The following is a 21,163-nucleotide window of genomic DNA, read 5'->3' on the forward strand; positions in this document are numbered from 1 at the left end:
TCTAAGGTAACGTACACTCTCTTTCTTCTTTGCTGCTATGAAGGTCAAAGCTCTTTCAGGAAACTTGCGGTGCCACATCTGTACTTGAGATGAGGGCTGTTGTTGAGTTTATTTACTTATGTGTGGATTTGCCCTGTGTTTAGGCCTTGTGTGTGTGTGTGTGTGTGTGTGTGTGTAAATGCTGCTCCTGGTAAAGTCAAAACTATCAATAAGTAACTTGCGTTTATAACCACACATTTCAATAAATTATATTGTATAGTAACTTATTGTTGAGATTTGTTATTCGAGGTTTAGTCATTTAAGTGTGTGTGTGTGTGCATGTTTATGGAGTTTGTGTGTCTGTTGTCTTATCGTGTGTGATCCATTTTTGGGGTTAGTTAATGCTCATGTGATTCCAGAGGCAGAAAGCTTTCACGCTTTTTCCATGGAATTCTAATTATGAAAAGTCTATCAGAAAAGGTATCAGAGATTTCTGAGGTTGCTTTGTAGTGGCTAACATTGAACTGTTACGCTTGTGTATTATGAAACCATCTTGATTTGTGCGTGGCATTTACCTCAACAAACGACATTGTCAGTGATAGATTGTTGTTGACCTGAGGAGCCGCGGAGAGAGAGAAACAGCAGGTGTGTGTGTGTGTGTCTTCCTGTCTCAGTCAAATGTTGTATGTCACAATAAAGAGATTCAGAGACCTTTCTTCTAAGTAGCATCGAGAGGCTCTTGAGTTAACAGAGCGCGGTCGCGCATCAGAGAGAGGGAGATGGTCCATGAATGAGTGAGAGAGACATACACATAGTATCAAACGCCACTCACATAGAGCACGTACGCTGCTTCATACAGCAGGGTATAATGATGGTTTATTCAAAGCTTTTCTTAAGCTTGCCACTTTTGAGCCTATATCAGAACTATCCTTTGTATTATATTGCATCAAAGTTGTTGTATTGTGTTATATACAAACGATTGGAAGTTAGAGCTTGAAAATCAATGTGTGCGCTCAGGTATTTAAAGATAACACATTTTTACCAATGTAATTCATTACTTTTGTTGGAAGAAAAAAAAACAAGCTGTTGAAAACGAAGGATTAAACACCAGCGAGACCATGCAGTTCTGCTTCTTTTATTTGGTACTGCTTGTTTACAACTTAACAACCTCTGAAAATGTAATTGCCTGCGTGGAACAACAATCAAACCCATGCTGCTGAAGGCAGAAGACACAATTATAGCCGGGGCTTTGCAGGCGAACACTCGTCAGCTCACTTGCAAAGGGTTCATGTAGTCATTCCTGGTCTCTCCGCCGTGTCGAGGCATCATCAGTCTGACTAGAAATACTGCATCGATGTCATCCCGAGTCAAGGATATTGTGGCAGGCTATGAGTCAGTGCAATTACAGAGGGCAAACAGTGATGTAATACATATCGACAGTGAGCTCGGCAATAACAATAAAAACATAATGAAATCCGTGGGGATCAATCAAAGTTGAGCTCGATGAAGATTGAAGTGACATCCTCTTGTGTCCTCCTTACACGTCACATCATATTGGTCAGATTATAGGTTTTCATCTGAATGATTTGACTTGTAGTAAGAATTCTATTTTCTAAATTCTATTCTATTAACGGTTTAGTTCATTTAGTTTTTTCGTCTAATGTTCGCGTTTGTGCGTTTTTTTGCTGTGTAAGCAGTGTTGTGACATTTAATGTGTGTTTTCCGAGCACCTGTGTGTGTGTGTGTGTGTGTGTTTACAATGGTGTCCGTTGTGTGTTTGTGCATCCTGTGGGATCTGACTGAATAGTGCCCTGATGTCCTCGCAGAGAAAAACGGAGGGCGGGGGCAGTGGGTTGCCGCCAAGACACAAATGATGACTATATGTACACATATGTCAGATGATATTTGCAGACCCCCATCTGCAATCAGCGGGGACATTATATATCAGTTAGTTGTGTTAGGTGGACGTACACAGCATGCATGTGTGCACATATGCTTCTCTCTGAGCTCTCGCTGCTCATTTGTCTCTTGTCATTATCTCTCTCTCTCCTCCCTCTCTCTTCTTCCCTCTCCCCCTTTCCTTCTCACTTGTTTGTGCGGCTTGGGAGTCTACCTTCTTAGCCTCTTGGGCATTCACTCTCTTCCCCTCTTTCTCTCTCTCTCTCTCTCTCTTTCTCTCTACACACTCCAGTTGGCCTAGCCCACTCTGGCAGAATCACACACACGCACACCAGCCGAACACACTCACACACACCAGTTAGACAGAGGAATTAGGCCACTTTGATGGGGATGTGTGTAGTTGCCTGCATCTGCCTTTAGTGGATTGTAACCTGGAACTGCTTCCTCTTGCCAGGTAGGGTTTATTTGTTTTTGTTGGGTTTTTTTTATTGTAACTTAATTTATTCCTTGAAATTGATTTTACACTGCTTTTATTTGGCTTTGCGGGGGGGAAAACATTTCAAGTATGCATGCAGATGGTTAGAGATGTTGATATTGTGCTGCTGCGAGGCAGGGAGGGGTTTGGTCATACGGAGAGAAGATAGACACAAGACAGAGAGATGGGAGGAATGATAGGAAAAAGCAATAAAGGCTTATTTGTCATTGGGTATCTTTATGACAGGCACATATGAGGGGCTTTGTGTTAGTGTCATGCTCTTCTTTTCTATTCTTTTAACTTTTTCTGCCTTGTTACTTTCGTGTTTACTTTCCACTTTGTTTTATTCTCTATACTGTAAATTCACCCTGTTATCTTCCCCTCCATTTAACACTTTAATGGCTCCCTTTATTATAATTGCCCTGGATGTATCAACAAGAGATGTGTACCGTATTTTTCTTAACAACAGATTGATTTCATCCCCGTTTGGCACTTTTTGTTAAGTCATTTGTGCTCTGGCTATCTGCCAGTGACATTATTTATCCCTCCACATGGTTAGGGAGTCACAGGGAGAGAAACAGGAAAACTGAGAGAGAGAGAGAGCGAGAGAGAGAGAGGGAAAAGAGGAAAGCACTGAGATGGCCATTAAGAGGACTTACACTAAACCATGTTAGAGGCCAGCTGAAAGTGATAGAGACAAGAGAAAACAGCAAACACAGGAACAACCAGAGGAGGATAAAAAAAAACAACAACAAGGCACACACTGGGGAAAATTGCTTTTCTCTTTTTCTCATTACGAGAATTGTGAGGTTATTAAAGAGAGACATAGAAGCAGGACTGCGGAGTTTGTGTTGTGCCTGTTGATGGAATTAAGACGATATTTTGTCACAATACTGTTGCGAGTATGTGCATGGATTTTACAGAGCAGTGGTGCAAACATCTGAAGTTTTAAAGTGAGAATATAAATCTCCTCCTCTCCAGCTTGAGCTAATAAGGTGTTTTTTTTGTGTTTTTTTGTTTTACAACCTTGTCAAAACAATGTCATACATGAAAATTCATTATGCACACACACACACACACACACACACACACACACACACACACACACACGCACACGCACATGCACACATGCACACAAACAAAAGACACAAACCAAACCGAAGATAGATGCATCATCTCTCTGTGTCCTCCTCCTGACACTTGCACGCACATACATATATAACCCCTCTACCACTCTCTCTCTTTCTCTCTCCATTCTTTCTCTGAAGGCCTTTTTATCAGTGGTCCCATTGTCTTCAGCTGCCTGGCATGACTGGGCAAGTTACGTCAATGACATTTGGAGTAATTCCCCCCCACCCACCCCCCGATTGTGAGCTTAAATGATTACAAAGAACAAGAAGACACAGCAAAGACTAAACTTAAGATTGAACAAATCATTGTCCACAGAAGAGAGCACAATAACCGCAGAGTTAAAAAAGAAAAAAAGAAAATGCAGGCATTCAAGCTCAAATCAGCGTGTGATTAATGTGACCTTTAAACCCGGTGTGGTGTAAAATCATCATTCAAGGTTTAATATAATAATAGCAGATGTTTTCTGTTTTTTTAAATGACTTGCTGCAACGTACGTATGTCTCGCACGCCATTTATTTCATCCATTCCTGAAATCACGTCACACGTTAAAAAGACTCCCATATGCACGCGTCTCATTTAGACGAGGAGACGTCACGTTTGCGGATGCTGATGAAACACCGGTCGCAAGGGAGTGACGCTTTCCTGTCGTCTAATCAGTCATGGGTCTAGTTCCCGCATCCCCCCCCCCCCACCCGTACTGTACCATACCATTACTCTGGTACCCCAAGGGAAGGGTACTGACAAAATGGAATGGTTCGTTGCCATATTATTTTGGTGCTATTCCTAATGGAAACGCAAAAAAACAACAAAAAAAAAACATACCAAATCATTCCACTCAGTGGAAACATGCCATATGTTGATGACGCATCATGCAGCATCTGATAAGATAATCACCGCAGATGTTTGCAGAGTGAAACCCGTGTTTATCTGACACAAAGATAGCCTGTAAGTGTATGGAGGCGTGCATGTCAGGACCATCTAAATGTATATTAACCTCCGTCTGTTTTGACACGTACCATCCAGAGCAATCTGCGGTCTGAGGATTTAGAAGCCATTATTGCTTTTGTGTAATGCCAATAACTCGTTAAGGGGCCACACCATATAGATGATCAATCTCTGAATGGCCTCATCACATGCACCTCAATGCACCGCCCGCTATTACCCACTGTTTCACCCAGAGAAGAGCAATGATACAGTAATAGACCTTTATATGTCAGACCCCTACCATGGTTCTGAGGTAAAGTGAAGGCAAAGGTGTGAAAACAGAGAATAATCAGGAGGACAGGATGTTGTGTGAACACCAGAGAATTGGCAGAATCTATTGGCAGAAACATGGAGACTACAGTAGCCGATCGAACTACGACTCTTGGCGAATGAAATGTACTACATATAACACCCAGAGAGCACATTACTCTTTCTCCAATTCAATATTCCATAGTTTCTTCTACAGGTCATTGTTTGTAGGTTTCTTCCTGTTATTTTCACTGCTAGGTTCAAAGATTCCTCTGTGTTGAAACCTGGATCTGACAGGGAAAATATACATATACAAAATAACAATCTTATCTATGCTACTTGTAATGAAAAGCGACATAATTACACCACTTCAGTAACGAAAAGACTTTAATTAGTCCTAATGTGGAACCAAGGATGCCGGACTACTTTTCGCTTCCTGTGTTATCATCTTCCACATTTTGAATACGAAGTGCTTCTTTAGACTCACCTGACTTCACTTGTTCTTGTCGGGAAATGAGTGAGACAAGTCGGCATATGAAGGAGACTGAATAGCCAGGTTAATGCAGACTGATTGCGTACATCACTTGGACATCCTGCCAGGAAACTTGTTGCCATGCAGCTCCAAGCCTGAGTTACTGTGAGCAATGGAGGCGAGGGACAAAGATGATGGGAAGAAAATCCATGTCCCTTGATGTGCAGTTGTTTAACAGCTTCGCTAATTGACTCGGGCTAAATTTATTGAGGTTGGGGTGAATTTGGCAAGTGTACCCATGAGCCCATTAAAGCATTAATATTGAAAGAGGTACAGAGACATTGGGAGGACACTAAATGGTCTTTAATGCAATGTCTTACTTAAAAAATCAACTAGGACACAGGAAATTAAATTGAGATAAGGATGAATAATTCAGATTAAGATGAAAAATGGCATCTCCACACTGAGAAGCAGTCGTTGGTTTGGAGGAACTTTGACAGAGTTCAGAGGCGACGTCTTTTTCTTTTGGAGACAGTGCAGCACAGCTGCTTCCCTGGGCTGGGTCTCTCATTTCCATGGTAACGGTGGGACAGAGTTCACATGGTTGTCTATGGGTGACTCTTAGTGTGTGTGTGTGTGTGTGTGTGTGTGTGTGTGTGTGTGTGTGTGTGTGTGTGTGTGTGTGTGTGTGTGTGTGTGTGTGTGTGTGTGTGTGTGTGTGTGTGTGTGTGTGTGTGTGTGTGTGTGTGTGTGTGTGTGTGTGTGTGTGTGTGTGTGTGCATTTTTGAGGGCATTATCGTTGCACATTAAAGTATATTTCAAGGAAACTCTCACCTGGTGTCTTCACTCTGTCTTTTCCTCTTATATAACACCAAACATTTAATTTGGCAGGTGCCACTATAGCAACATGTGCATCACTATTTTGTTATTGTAACACAGGAGATGCAAATCTATGCCTTTACATTACTCTTTTCAGTACAGTAGTGATGGATTATTAATGTCTGAGTGCAGTTTTCGAACAGTATATATTCCGTATGAACACGTCAACCTTATGTAGGACATACAGACGAGGGTAGCCTCCTTTCATGCCCCAATTTGGCTTTAGAAAAAAACTTGTTTGGCATGCACATGGTTTTATTTTAGTCTTATAGTCTTGTGCTGGTCCTGTTTGTGTGTTTTGTTCTATAAGCCCAGATGGACTACTGAATTAATGGATATGGAGCTGTACAGACCTAAAGCTTAGAGGGGTAAGCATTTGCTTCTGTGCTGCCTCCAGTTTGTTTTTTAAGCCTATGTTGACTTCTTGTATTTCTTATCTTAACCAGCTCTTAAGTGCCATTAATAACTATTTGATGTTGATGAAATAGAACATTGTATGTAAGAAAATGTCTTGTATTCAATCGTAAAAAAAGAGACATTTAAATGCTGGCTTCACTTATAACAATGGTGCAATGGTGGTTTGGTATTTTGGTCCATTACGCCACAAGGAATCAGATTGAATGTCAGTGCCTTGGAGCAGAAACGTTATCCTAGCACTTCTTTTTTTTTACTTAAAATGTGATTCCAGCCTGTTATTGTGACAAATCTCTGCTGCTGTTGCACTTGCACTTTCAATCTGTCGCTGTCATGTGAACATTAATCAAAAGGCTTTGATGGACAGTCATGTTTGTGCATGAAAACAGTGCAACGGCAGGTTTTGTTTCCACGTCTCAGGAACATTAGCACAACATAGCACGCTCCATAATATTTTGAATCTGATCACAGTAAGTGTTGTAAATGCTAAAGGTGGCTGTTGTAGATATTTGTCATTGTATCACCTGTTATAACCGTTTGCTATACAGTATTTGTGCCTTTGGCAACACACAAGTATTCATTGTTAATTCTTGATTCCTTTATGTCAGGGTTTCAAAATCCTGCTCCTGAAGAACTGAATAAATTAGCCCCAAAAATAGAATAAATTAAATGACATTCACCGTTATCTGCATGGCTTTGTCCTTGAACCAAAGTATCATACACTGTTTGCATCATGATGAAACACAGTTTTAGCTCACCCTAGGTCATTGACTTAATCAGCCACCAAGGCATTCAAACCAGTTGGGGGGGGTGTTTCTAACTAAAGCTGAATGAATGATTCCAGGTTTTTGCGACTGAACTAGATAGACCAAACACTTCCACTTCCAAAATTCTGTTTTTAAAATTTGTATCCACACTATTCAAAAAGGTTGTCATTAGCTAGTTAGTTCTTTGTGAGACCAGTAATGGTGTTAATGGCTTGTCTCCATGAATAATAAGGCTAGTTTTCCCCACAAGATTGCTGCTCTTTTTGCCTCCTGTTTTAGTTCTTCAGATTACACGTCTATGTTGCTGTGTACTCTGACTCCTCTCGTCTCTTTCATCTATTCACTCTATTACCCAGTGACCTCCTCTCTCTGCCTTTAAGAGCTGGTTTTGTTTTTCTCCTTGATTTTAAGCAGTGCCCGGAGTTTTTATTATGCTAAATGACATTTAAAAACATGGCATATTCTACATACACATACTGCATATGGTCACATTGCCCATTAGCTTTTGTCTCTTGGTTCATGCTTCTGAGCAGCCTCACAGAGGAGAGAGCATTAGAGGGTGCAGGCAAGATTGTAAATGTCAAAACTTGACAAAGACTGAAGATTTATTTATTTATTTATTTATTATGTATTTATTAATATGTTTGCACTTATCTTTGTCTTCACATAGGATGTGAGGAGAGGCACAAAAGATACACAAGGTTAATGGGATTTTGTGTGTGTGCGCATGTGTGTGTTAGAAAGAACAAGTGTATCTGACAGGACAGGTGGCTCTAGTGGCTTATGGGGGCCAGCAAGGTGGAGGCTAGATAGATAGATAGATAGATAGATAGATGGATCTTCTTTTAGCTAGCAATTTCTTCTTTCAGCAAACTTTGAGATAAGAGATAGACAACAATAGGGCTTCCAACTTTTGAGAAAACCTTGGAGTGAGACATCGTGACATGTGGGGCTAATGTATGGCTGGTTAACACCACACACCCAATATACTTATTTATAGTAATACTTTATGCATCCCAAGCTTAATTAATGCTTCATACAATATGATTTATGAATTATGAATGCTTGATACTCATAATGCTTTATACAATAATAATAATATGGTAAATAATGTAGATATACTGGGAGCTGGATTCGATCCTGTGACCTCCCCGACAAAAGGCTAACAATTTAACCACTAGACTACCACCATTAACGCTTGGACATCTCTCTTGCCGCTCAGTATTGTAACCGAACTGTCTAGGTATCGCGGGTGCGAGCGGTTTCAAACCTTTCAGAGGATGGATGATATTCGCACCATATCCTTATGCTATTCAGAACCATATTTTAATCGCAATGTGTACTTCAGTGTGAGAAATCGGAGGCGTGGCGTGAGAGTGTGAAATGTCAGTCAAATGCGTGAGAGTTGGTAGCTATGCAACAATGTACAGAAAGGCATGAACACAAAGGCTTCACTTCCACTTTCCCCCTCAAGGCAAATGTGATAAATGTGCATTTCATTCTATTAATACACCTCATATAATCAGTCAGAAGCCTTGACGTCTCGGTTTTAGCACTGTGAGCATGGAGATTGGCTCGCAGTGAGGTTAAGATGTGGTTAAAATGGAAATATTTGAGGGTTTAAGTGACCGTGTTGGGGGTAGTAAGACACAGATAAGTCAAGTATTATATTTTTAGCCCTGATGTAGGCGTGGTTATTGTCTGAAAGTGCTTCACCGCAGCCATATCGGGAATTGATAAATAGTAAAGAATCAGGCATACCGCTGAACAAACCAAATAATATGATCTTGGTACAAACACCTACATGTGATCTCATGCCACCTGTTGATCACAGCAAGACTATTTAAATGTGGTAACAAATAACCTATTCACAAAACTATTGATAATCTATGGCCAGAATATTACAGCCACTGTTCAAAAGAACATTAAACGATTGAGACCCAACATCTATAATCACCTTGTGAATCTCTTTTTTTAATACTCAGGATCTCTTGAATAGTGCATAAAAAGAGCAGATCATTTGTTTCTCTCCTCGCTGGAGAATTGATTATATGTACTTGTTCTACAGATAAACATAAAATAAATATGCTTAAATCAAGTATAACAAAATTCAGACAGCCCATTTAGAAGAACCCTGGTGAGACACCAGAATGTGAGTTCAGTACAAAACAACACAGACGGCAGCATTTCTTGTGTTGATGGGTCAACATAGATATACAGTGCATCTGTCAGTTTTATAAATGCCAGATGAGCAGATATAGTTTCAATAGTTTCGAGACTCAGATCAGAGCCTTGAAGTTCTCCACAGCCCACGTTACAAAAATATCAGGTCATATTCTTGCTAGAGTCACAATGACCCCAATCCTTATATGTGGAAATAGCGTGTTCCGATTGTGCAGCTGAGGCCAATCATAGTTGTCACCTCTCAGAATGCAAATAACCACTTCCCCTTATCATACGCTGACAAAAATAAAATAAAATCAATATTGTCTGACTTTCTTTTTGCCCACACTATTACACACTAATACTTCCATGAGATTCAATTGCAGTTATAAATTGATACAGTTATGGGTTTTGTTTTGTTTTTTCCTCAGAAGGTCAGAAGTTTAGAGTCAACAACAATTTGAGTTATAAAAGTACACAAACAGCTTTGTGAAATGTCACGAGAGCTTGTCTGCGAGGAGGCAGAATTATCTCCAATTTAAGATGCAGCGTCTTGTGACTGCTGCTTGTCATCATGGGTTAACACAATGAGGCCCTTCACAGACTCGCCACAGTTTTCAAGAAGGTAGGATTAATTCTGCCGACAGAGAGTTCAGGATCTCAGGAGTTCATTGAATAACAAATATTTATAGTACAGTTCACAGTATAGTTGACTTTATTTTCATGCACTGTGCAATGTCTGTCTGGTTTATGCTCTACACTGTGTGAACTGGAGGACACAGAAAGATATTAACTTGTTTTTTCCTGTAATAGAATGACAATTTATTTATTTCTTCTCCCTCCCATTGTTTTTCCTAACATATAATACTTGCATTTGTACTTCTCCAAATCTCCCTCTTCATCTTTGAGATGTTTGAGTGGCTCTTATGAACAGCAACATTATCTACTCCTCTTCTTTTTTTTTTAGAGTGACCTCAGCATGGATGCTTCATTAGTGACTATTACTATAACATGTGTGTCCAGCAATTCAAGTTCTTTTCTGACAACTAATGTTAAAATTCTAGGCTGTGGCTGACATTTCACACCAACTTAACCCACGCATGCCACAACTCTTCACATCAAACATAATTTAAATGTTTATAAACCAATGCATGGTCTCAGTTTGAAGTACTGATGCGTGCCTTCAGGGTTTTGCATGTCCTCCTGTGACCCGTGTTTACTCCAGCACAGAGTCACAGGAATAGCTACAGCATGTTAATGAGCACAAGTTTTTAGTCCCTTTTGGCAACAAATGCAATGGCAAAAACCAGCAGTGTTGTAGTGTAGTATGACAACAATGTGACAGCTTGAAATACAATATCCTCAGACGTTTAAACATGCACATAGCTTTAGAAAAATCTGTTTTATTGCATATGATAGTGTCGGTGCCCTCGTTGGAATTACTTGACAGATATATTCAGTATCATTCATAACTTTTGCTGATTTATTGCTGAATTTGGAATGAAATTCTGTGGGTTTGATGATTCCGGCTCACTCAAAGTGCATTTGTAATGATCCACCCACTGGAGGCTCCATTATGGGCCAACAGAGAGCTTATGGATGCGGCCATTTGGGTGGAAAAAAAAGGATTATTTTTTTAAATGATAGCGACATATCAGAAAGGTTGAAAAGATTGGAACAGACTTTGAGGTTTGGCTTGCTTTTTCTAACAAAAAATCCACAGAAGCAGCTTATTTTGACTGAATCCGTGCAGGGAGTGTATAGTAGCTCGCAGCTCTGCACCACAACATGAACTTGCTGGCACTGACATTACAGTGTGCTCTCTGGCTGTTCAGCTCTTGTCAGTTTGATGGAATTAAAATAAGCCAAATTAGCACCAGCCATGCTTTTAGGCCCAGATGGAATGACTATTGTTATGTCATCTTTTTATGCCTCCATGCCTGGTCTCAGCCAGTGACCGGAGGCATCATGTTTTCAGGTTGTTCATACGTCCATTTGTCCATCCTTGTCCAAGAACACTGTGGAATATCTTCAAAATACACAACATCTTCAAATTTGGTACAAATGCTCAATAGAACTTAAGGGTGAACTGACTAACTAGATTTTGGTGGTCAGAGATCAAGGGCACTGTTTATTGTCATGTTTGTGAAGTCTGGCTCCAGAGCCAGAAGCTCTAATGTTAAAGCTTGCAGGCCAGGACTGACCACATGCTATGATCAGTCAGCGTTCAGTATGTTACGTTCTTGGGCATGTCACAGCATGACTACCTTCACTTAATATGACACTTTGAGGACAAAACTGAAGTCTAATTTAGGCAGGACAGCTCGGTCACGTCAGCATGCAGCATGACAACCAAATTCAGTAACTGAAATTGAAAAGTTGTGACAAGTACATTTGAAATCTCCATTGTGCTGGGTCATATTGGTTTGATTTATCTCTATCGATGATGTCATAATTATGACTAACCTTCCCTTACTTTTACCTTGTCTGTTCCATTGTGTAGATGTTGGAGCCTAAGGTGGATGCCCCTTCATGTGAGCTGGGCGGAGTCGGAGGAGATCGAGGAGGCGTTTGCCTGGACCTTCCTCCCCGCAGCTCGGAAGGCGAGGAAAGCAGTCTCTATCCTTCAAGCCCCTCAGAGCCCCCAACCCTTGGCAGTCCTCACCCGTCAGAGCCCCTCACCCCATTAGATGATATCTACATGCCCCTCAGCAGTCTGGTGGGATCCGAGGAGCGACATAAGGTACCTCCCACGCCACCTCCTTCTACTGAAGGTGAGGATTGCAAGAGCATAGAGGGAAATGAGATGGAGTTCTGGAGAGCGGTGAAGAATGGAGACATGAAAGCGGAGGAAGAGGAAGAGGAAGATGGAGCCAGTAGAAGGAGTGTTGTAAGTGAGGGGGGAGAGAAAGAAGAAGGAGAGGATGATGGAGAGATGAATGAAGAGGAGGTCCACCTAAATTTGCTGGTGTCAAACCCAGATGATGACAACGCCTCAGAGCCACCAGACACCAACGCTCCTCCTTCCTCCTCCTCATCTTCATTTGTCATCCCTGAACTGCGCCTCGATCGCTCCTTTAGCGCCGATGCCCTCTCCTCACCCAACACTGACGACGAAGACTACGACGATGACGACGAAGACGAGTCTGAAGATGAGGACGACGATGGTGACAGCGACGATGCCTACCTGCAGAGGAGCGACAGCAAGCGGCGCAGCATGGTGGAAGGCGCCACCTGTGAGAAACATGGAGCAGGGGGGCTCAGGGTGCAGAACTCCCTGCGCAGACGCACCCACAGTGAAGGGAGCCTCCTGCAGGATCCACGCACGCCCTGCTTCACCTCTGACAACGCCATCAACTGCCTAGAGGCAGGAGCACACCACAAGGGCGGCTGGACGCTGCCATCACCCAAAACCTTGAAGAAAGAGCTGACCAAGAACGGAGGCTCCATGCATCAGCTGTGCATGCTCTTCTCCGGGAGGAAGGTAAGCAGCCGCACACTCGGATACTATTACACCGAGTCAAATGGTAATTAAATTACACAAATACAGCACTGTAGTAAAATACAGCCATTGCCATGGTTACACCACATTTGCCCTACTTGGATTGCTTGATAAATAGGAAGAGAGCATGAAAAGTTTAAATGACCGTAACTCACATGCACACATACAGTTCTGTGCAAACTCAATGAGTTAAACTCATGCAACATTTAATGTTCAAGCATGTCTTGAATAAACCTGCCGTAATTAGACCTTTTTCACAGCAGATATTCTCAACATAAAATGGTAGAACAAATACTGATTTTAACAAAAACATAAATACACATAAACTGCATGCACATTTCCTATATTTTCTATATATGTTCCCATAAAGTGATTAAGAAATAATGACACTGTATGGTCATTATAGCGATGCTAAAACACCAAATCTAATGGTGGCCTTAAACTATCACACAATGCTGTTGTAATATTTGCATCAGAGTATTTCAGTTTTTTCTTTACTCTAGTAAAGTTCTCTGACTGCAGTATGCACTATTGCATCAGCAGTGCATGAATTATCTCATTGCTTAGCCTTTCATTTCCATTCAATTTTTTCTTCTGTAAAAAGGGCGACATCAAGTGGCGAAATAGAGCAAGTTCACAAGAATACTGGCGTCGTCAGCATTGATTAACATTATTTTATCTTCTCCAAGGCCACAAAGAGTAGACATGCACAAGACATAATGCACATTGTGCATGTATCCATGTTTCCAGTGTATTACCGCCTATATGGTTTGTATACAGCGTGTTTACATAACCGAGGTTGAGCAAAGGGCTGCACATAATCACATCAATAAAACAGAAGAACACGATAAAACACATAAAAAATGGGAATGTAGTTCAACCTGAATTGAATGCCAAGGAGAAAAATAATGACTTCCTGCCAAATAAGGTTTTACAAATACATTAATGTCAAGATCCTGTATGCTGGTAGTGTAAAATAATGAAAAAAAGTACATTTTTAATATCAAATTATGCATCTACTCTTACTTTTTTGCACACATTCAAAGTCCCACATTGGCTTAGAGCAGATTCACACTGTTTTCCAACTTCTCCACACACACAAACATTTCACATTTCCATACAGAGAGCGCTGTCATTAGGTACACAAACAGCCCTTTGTTGAATAATTCAAATGTAACTCTCTCTGTAGACTTTGCAAATTGTTTTATTTCACGCGCACTCCAATGCCATTACGTAGAATACATTAGAATACAGAGTGAAAAAATAACGTCACAGATTCACAGACTATTTACAGCACAATGTTTCCCACATGTTTATCATTACATCTTTATGTGCCATCTACGCCATGAGCAGCACTTGTCATCTGAAAAACTCCTTTTAAAGTGCCAAAGTGTGTGGTTTTCCTCCTTTGAGAAAATAAAACATGTGTCTCCTCAGTGAGGGAAACTGTAGTGAACAATAAAGTAAAGTTAAAAAAAAATAATTAAAAAAATACTGAAATATTTGCATTAAATTGCAGATAACTACAAACAGACTTTCCGTTTTGAAAAGGATTTGTGTGTTCAGATTCAGTGTAGGTGGCAGTCGTGTCCAACAGAGGGAAGCATTGGACACATCATGTTTTCCCTGCAGCTTCACATAATGTCCTCTAACTTCCCTCTGGCCAAGATGAAGTAACTGTTTCTGTGGGGCCTCTTTTCCAGTCAGTGATGCATTTCATATCATCTTCATCTGGAATACTCACAGGGGCATCATTGATTCTTCCCAAGCATCACAAACTGCACACCTACAAACCTGATGAGTGTTTCTTAAAGAGGTAGTGTGTGGGTGGGTGAATAGGGGAAAAAAGTTGTGTGATATCAGATATCCCATCTATTTAAGGATAAACAAATGACAAATTGAACAAACAAGTACTGAATTTATCAGTAGAGAACATATCAGAGGCAATTTCCCTTTGTTTTCACCAGCCGCCCCAAGTCTGTCAGCACTCTGAGCAGCCTTAAATGGCTGTGTGTGTGTGTGCGTGTGTGTGTGTGCGTGCGTGCGTGCGTGTGCGTGTGCATGTGCGAGCGTGCGTGCGTGTGCTGTGCAGAGGAGGAATGCAACAGAGACAGAGCTGGAGCCTGTTGGTCCTGGCAGATTCAAGGGTTGTTTTTCTACCTTTTGGCGTCATGGACACTGTTCCTTTGAGTGTCCATTATTTAAAAAGATCTGTCATCTCAGCCTGTTTCATAGATCTTGTGACATCTCTTATTCAAGAGAGAGAGAGAGTGTGTGTGTGTGTGTGCGTCTCCAACCTGTGACCAAAAAGCACTTTTTTCTTCTTAACACTTTAGATTAGGGAACACATATTCACCATTAACTAGGTGCTTGCTAACATGTAAGTAGCATACTAGGCCTTTATTAGTAAATACTAAGCACGTATTAACACATTATTCTACACAAACTTATTCTACCTTAATTATGACATGAATTCAGATTTTTCCTACATAAGATGTTAATGTGTGCTTAATATTTACTAATAAAGGCCTAGTATGCTACTTATATACATGTTAGTAAGCACCTAGTTAATGGTGAATATGTGTTCCCTAATCTAAAGTGTTTTTCTACCACTTAAGATAGACAATGCTGATTCATGAGCCGACATGAACATGGAACATAGAACATACTGCCGCCTTTAACTTCTCAGAAGTTTTTGTGGTCTCATCACGACACAGATTAAGTGGATAGAAATCTGGTTATGAGCAGTTCTTACATGTCAGGAGCGTTTCATGGGATGAAAACATGAAAAAGAACGATATTGGACAGTGGAAATATGAAACCATTTCATAATCGGATGCATTTTGAAGAACAACTTCAGGTCAAGTAACAGATTATAATCAATATGTACACGCACTCACACACACATTCACATACTGGTTTCCATGACTTCAGAAAACATTGCATTGACTTTAATTTCCTGGAGATTAACTTACTTGAACCTTAACCATAATTACTACTGGCTTAATCCTAACCTTGACTTTAAAATATGTCTTCAGCTTAAAATGTTGTCATTTATGTTATGAGGACTTTGTGGCCCCATAAGGAATACAAGTGTCCATAATGTGTCTGTGTACACAGATTAACACTTGCAAACTAATTTTATAAACAAAAAGTAAATTATCAAAACTATTATAACTTTACCCCTAACTCTAACCTTAAATGCCTCACCCTAACCTTAACCCAAACCAAATTCTAACCCTAAAACCAAGTCTTAACCTTTAAAAAGCACTTTTAAGGGGTGACAGAACATGAGGACCAGTCAAAATGTCCTCACCCCCTATAGTTAATTGTTTTTTTTGGTCCTCACAGAGATACCTATACAAGAACACACACATACGTTGGTTTTTTCCGGCTGCCGGGAAGTGTTTACTTGGCCTTTATCAGACATCGACTCTGGTTCTGTTTCTTTCCGCTCTGCACCTTTTACTTGATGTCTTTAGTGTCTCCCATCAATTGAAAAAGAACCAGAGACAAACATAGTGGGAGACGTCAGGTTTTTGCTTCTACAGTTCCATTTATATGTTATGTAACTGAAGTTTAAAATGGTGTAAAAAGACAACAGTGCAAATGAGAATCTAGAATTTAAGTCTGATTAAAAAGATTAATCGCAGCTTCTTCCAAAGGTCTTAAAATCATTCTTTAAATGCAGACGTCATGCAATCTATCTCTTTATCCGTGTTTGTTAATGTGTAGCATCCCAGCAAGATGTTGCTGCGACAGACTCTTGCGGAGCCAACCGTTGCACTTAGGCAGCTAAACATTTTGTTTACCGGGTCTGAACGTTTGTTTGAAATCTGGATAAATATCCTCGGTATTTACAGATGTCAGGAGGAAACTTCTCCAACCGTGTTTACTGATGCTTACATTCCTACACTGTCACGGATACACGGCGCTGTGTCGTACAAAATAATAAAAGAAAAAGGTTAATAAGTTCAAACTTAGAGTATAAGTGCACGTACTCGCCTCGTCACAAGAGGATTATGGGAGGAAAATAATTTGTGGCAGGCAGTGAGGAACACAAATAAATTGGAAATATTAATCATCTGGAAAAACTTATATTCATTACATTATATAATTGTCTTTTCTTATTTTTTTAAATATGAGATAATGATTTTGTATATTTAACAGTGCCATTAGGAGACAAGGGATTCATTCTCTTTTTTAGCTTAAACAAAAATCCAACACTTGAGCAGGCAATTTTAATTGATTATTGTTACACTGCGCACAATGACCCTCATCTGTCATTTGTGTGAAAACAAGCCCGCGCACTACTGCACACTCAAATTATATCCCTTGATACTGTTGCTTCAAATTAGAGTAAAGCAAAAAAATTAAATATCTAAGCTGCAGTAGCAGGAATTTATGCTCTATTTGCTTGAGTATAGGAACTGAGGTGAACACCACAGAGGAATCAAATGTCAAGTAAACAGTACACAGAGCTTTATCTGGAACTAAGTGACTCACCTTTGTCGTCCAGGCTGAATCCAAAATATCAAATCAATTCACAAACATTGAGGAATATGAGCCATACCCATATGAACTTTACACTGCTTGTATGTGCACAATATTTGTTTTACTTACTGAATGTACCTTTTCAGAGTAGCACGTACTCCGCACGTGGGCTCAAATAACCTAAGGACACCGTGTCCAATCCTTACAATATTGTGTCGTCAAAATGTCCACAGACCTCGACTCAATGTCCACTGCACTTTGACAAACAGCTGCAGGAACTTGCTATCTTGGGCTATCGTGTGCAAAAATATCAGTATACTGTGCGTACCATTAAGTCATATTTAAGTACCTCATCGACGAGGAATCTTTCAAAACAAATCTATTAGTGTCGACCTCTCCTCGTTCCCCAGGCCCTGATGTGCATGTTCCCTTCATTTTTCCTAATCAGACCTCAAATGTTGTAGAACTAGTGAGAAACAGTTCTTGTTTATGTCAATTGTGGCGTGTTCCTAGCACGTGTTTGTGCACGGTGACTGGAGCTAATAATAGATTGAGAGTTTCAGGGAAACAATTTAGAAACACTAGGTATCAGTGAGTGTCATTGTCAGCCGTTAAGTGTTTTTTTTGTCTAAATATAAAGACAAAAACAAAATGTTTTCAATAATTTGCCTCATGCCACGGTCTACAGAAATCTGCTGTATATTTTTTGGACCGCACTGTGACATGGTAAAATGTAAAATGAGGTGTTGCGAGTAAACATACATTTTTTTTTCTATTCTGTTTGACCTACAAAGGACAAAAGGTTTCCAGGGCTCAATTCCATGTGGGATGCAGCCAGACCAGGGCCATGCTAAATAAGTAACGTGTAAATATTTACCGAGCAGAGAGAACACGCTTTTGGGAACAGTGTCCTGTCACAACAGTGTCTGTGGACAAACACGTGGACGGACTGAACATGATGTTTTTACACTCTATAGTGTTTTACTTCACGTTCACAACATTGCAAGCCTTCAGAAGACAAAATATCCATCTCTTATACATAAAGACATTTTTTATCATGTGGGTGGGTTTTCCAAAAAGGGATGGTGTCTTTCTCTTTATCTAATACGCCTAAAATTACAAATATTAGTGATTCCATCAGACAAAACTGAGGAGTTATAGTTTTATATTACACAATCCAAAACAAACAGATTGTTCCTCTCTCTCACACTCTGTTTCCATTATTCCGCCCAGCTCTCTTCAATCTCCTCCTCTTATTTACAACGTTGGCATCAACAGTCCAGACAGATTATCTAGGAGTTATTAGCGTGCATACACACGCTCACTTTGAGCCATTTACTTTAGTTCGCCCTGGAGAGTTTGGTCTCCTAATTAGAATGAACAAAACTAATTTGAAACCTTAAACCCTTTAAACCCTCACAGATACATAACTTGCAGTTTAGTTTGTTGTTTACAGTTTTGTTGTGTTAAGTGAGCCCATGTACTGCAGATTTACATCGAGTAGTTTCTGTTGTAGTGGGCAAACACTGTGTATTTGATTTGACAGGGAGGAAAATTGTGTAATTTCTCACAGACAGCATGCAATTTGACCATTGATTTTATCACCTGTGTTTGTGCATATGACATGATTTTTTTTTTTTTTTTATCTGATTTTGTTATTTTCAGCTCAGCTCCTACAGTCCGGCTAAAATACACTGTGTACAAACAAGTGTTACACTCATGGTGCTAAGCGCCAAAAATGTGCCATTGAAACCCATTCAAACTGCAATTTTCTAACCTCACTTCCATCAAAGGAGAATGCATGCATTTCATTAGGATGCGAGCACAAACATGTGAGGAACCAATTGTTTCTGTTGAGATTACTATTTTTCTCTGATATGGCGCTCATCTTTGAGGAGGTTAATGTGCATAAAAAAATCTTGAAATTTGGCATGGAGGTCAGATTGGCGAAAATTGCGATATTGGCATAGGGCACAAACCCGTACATAGCCCCAGGGCTCTATAGCGCCCCCTGAATTTTGGTCATGGTCAGACAAAAGTCGTCAGATCGGGACAAAATTTAGTAAATGTTTTTTGGGCTTACTCCAAAGTTTCTTGAGGATTTTGGGGGGGATTTTTGATGCAAGAGAAAGTTGCAAAAATGTAGTAAAATTATTTAGCTCCGCCCACCCAGAAGTCGGCTATTTTGGAAAAACAAAAATGGCTAGTCTACGCATTTGAACGAACTCGTTAAGGAACATGCTATTTCCACTAGATGACACTGTCATGAGTGTTGCTGCTAATCATTGACGTATCCCAGGCTGTAATAATTCAACACAAATATTACATATTTTCTGTTTTACTCATCTGGTGGCATTTTGACAAAAAACATTTAAAGCACATTTTTTTGTGCTTAGTGCTATGAGTGTGACAAATATTAGATCCGACACTTAACATTAACACTATACAGCTAAAGTTGACACTTGACTAAAACAGGAAGTCACATTGAATAGACTTTAAAGTCTGATGCTGTTTTTCCACATCGTAATATGGATGTCATTATAATGCGGTCAAAACTACATTTCTCATGCACAAAGTCAGTATCCTCACATGTACATGATATAGTGATACAGGAGGGTGGAGCCTGTTACATTAATGTGTTAAATTATAATATGATTTGTGCTTGACTTTTACAGTATAAAAATGATTTAAGAATGAGAACAAACTGATGACTTTTGACAAACGTTGGCTGGACCATGACGGATGCAGCTTAACCTAAAATCGATATATACTCTTCTCACTGGTTTCATTCTTTCTTGCTGTGTGTGTTTTTAGTTTGAGATAAAATGTAAAATTGAATTATTGATTCTTAATTGTCATGTATGGTTAATAAGAGCTGCCAACAAAACTCCAGGATGTTCTTTCAGTGGTCTGTTTTGTTTTGTTTGTCTCTTATTTACCAAGTGTACTCCTTTTTTTTCTGTGTACAAATATCTACATAAATTATGTCGGTCAGTCACACAGGAAGAGGCAGTGAAGCAACTGTCATAACAAATTACAGTGTCCTGGAAAGAAACATCTCTTTCACTCTGTTCTTGCAAATACATGGAACTGTTACTTGCTTAAATCTTCATATTATTTTTCCTGATTATATTTCCCTTCTTTCCTGCCAAAAACCAGGATGAAGATACGTGTTTTTTCATTGTAATTTTCAAAACATGTGTGAGTAAATTACACTTAGATATACAGATGGTTTATCAGTATGATGGAAACAGATGATTAATTGGTTATAGCTATGCTTTAAATTTAAAGTTTAAATGATAAGGAATGGACACCTAGAAAGATCCATCCAATTAAACATGTTTTATGTCTCAGCAGAACATGCAACCTTCATTTTTAACCAATAATATTCATAGTGCCCATGTTGATGGTCTGCAGGATTAAATAAAATAACTTTTTTGCTATTCGTTATTGCTTTAAACGAACGTCTTGCTTTTCATGTTTTCACATGGTAGGTGAATAGCCACACTGCCCTTGTGAGACCTGCTTTTCAGAGCCAAGTGTGTTTCATGGCAGAATGTCATCTGTCACAAATCTGCCACATAAGTCAAAAACTCCCATCACTTTCAAAGTAAAAAGCACTCCACAGTTTCCGTTTTCCAAATCTGCCTGGCTGCCAAAGATGTCTGGCTTCATGCTGAAGAGTTCTGGCATTTAGTTGACTGCAGAGGACTTTGAGAACATTTAGAAATATATTTTTTATGACACTTCTAAAA

The 21,163-nt window shown here is 39.8% G+C and overlaps 1 protein-coding gene across 2 annotated transcripts in view; it reads left to right on the forward strand.

Moving 5' to 3' along the window:
* rgs3a (regulator of G protein signaling 3a) overlaps window positions 1–21,163 on the forward strand; it is a 96,446-nt gene that overhangs the window by 47,724 nt on the left and 27,559 nt on the right. For both annotated transcript variants that reach the window (XM_083903176.1, XM_083903177.1), the window contains exon 11: window positions 11,916–12,896. In XM_083903176.1, the coding sequence (XP_083759302.1) occupies window positions 11,916–12,896 (981 nt within the window). The remainder of the gene's footprint in view (window positions 1–11,915; window positions 12,897–21,163) is intronic.

The sequence above is a fragment of the Microchirus variegatus genome, assembly GCF_963457635.1.
Source record: "Microchirus variegatus genome assembly, chromosome: 16".
Lineage (NCBI taxonomy): Eukaryota > Metazoa > Chordata > Actinopteri > Pleuronectiformes > Soleidae > Microchirus > Microchirus variegatus.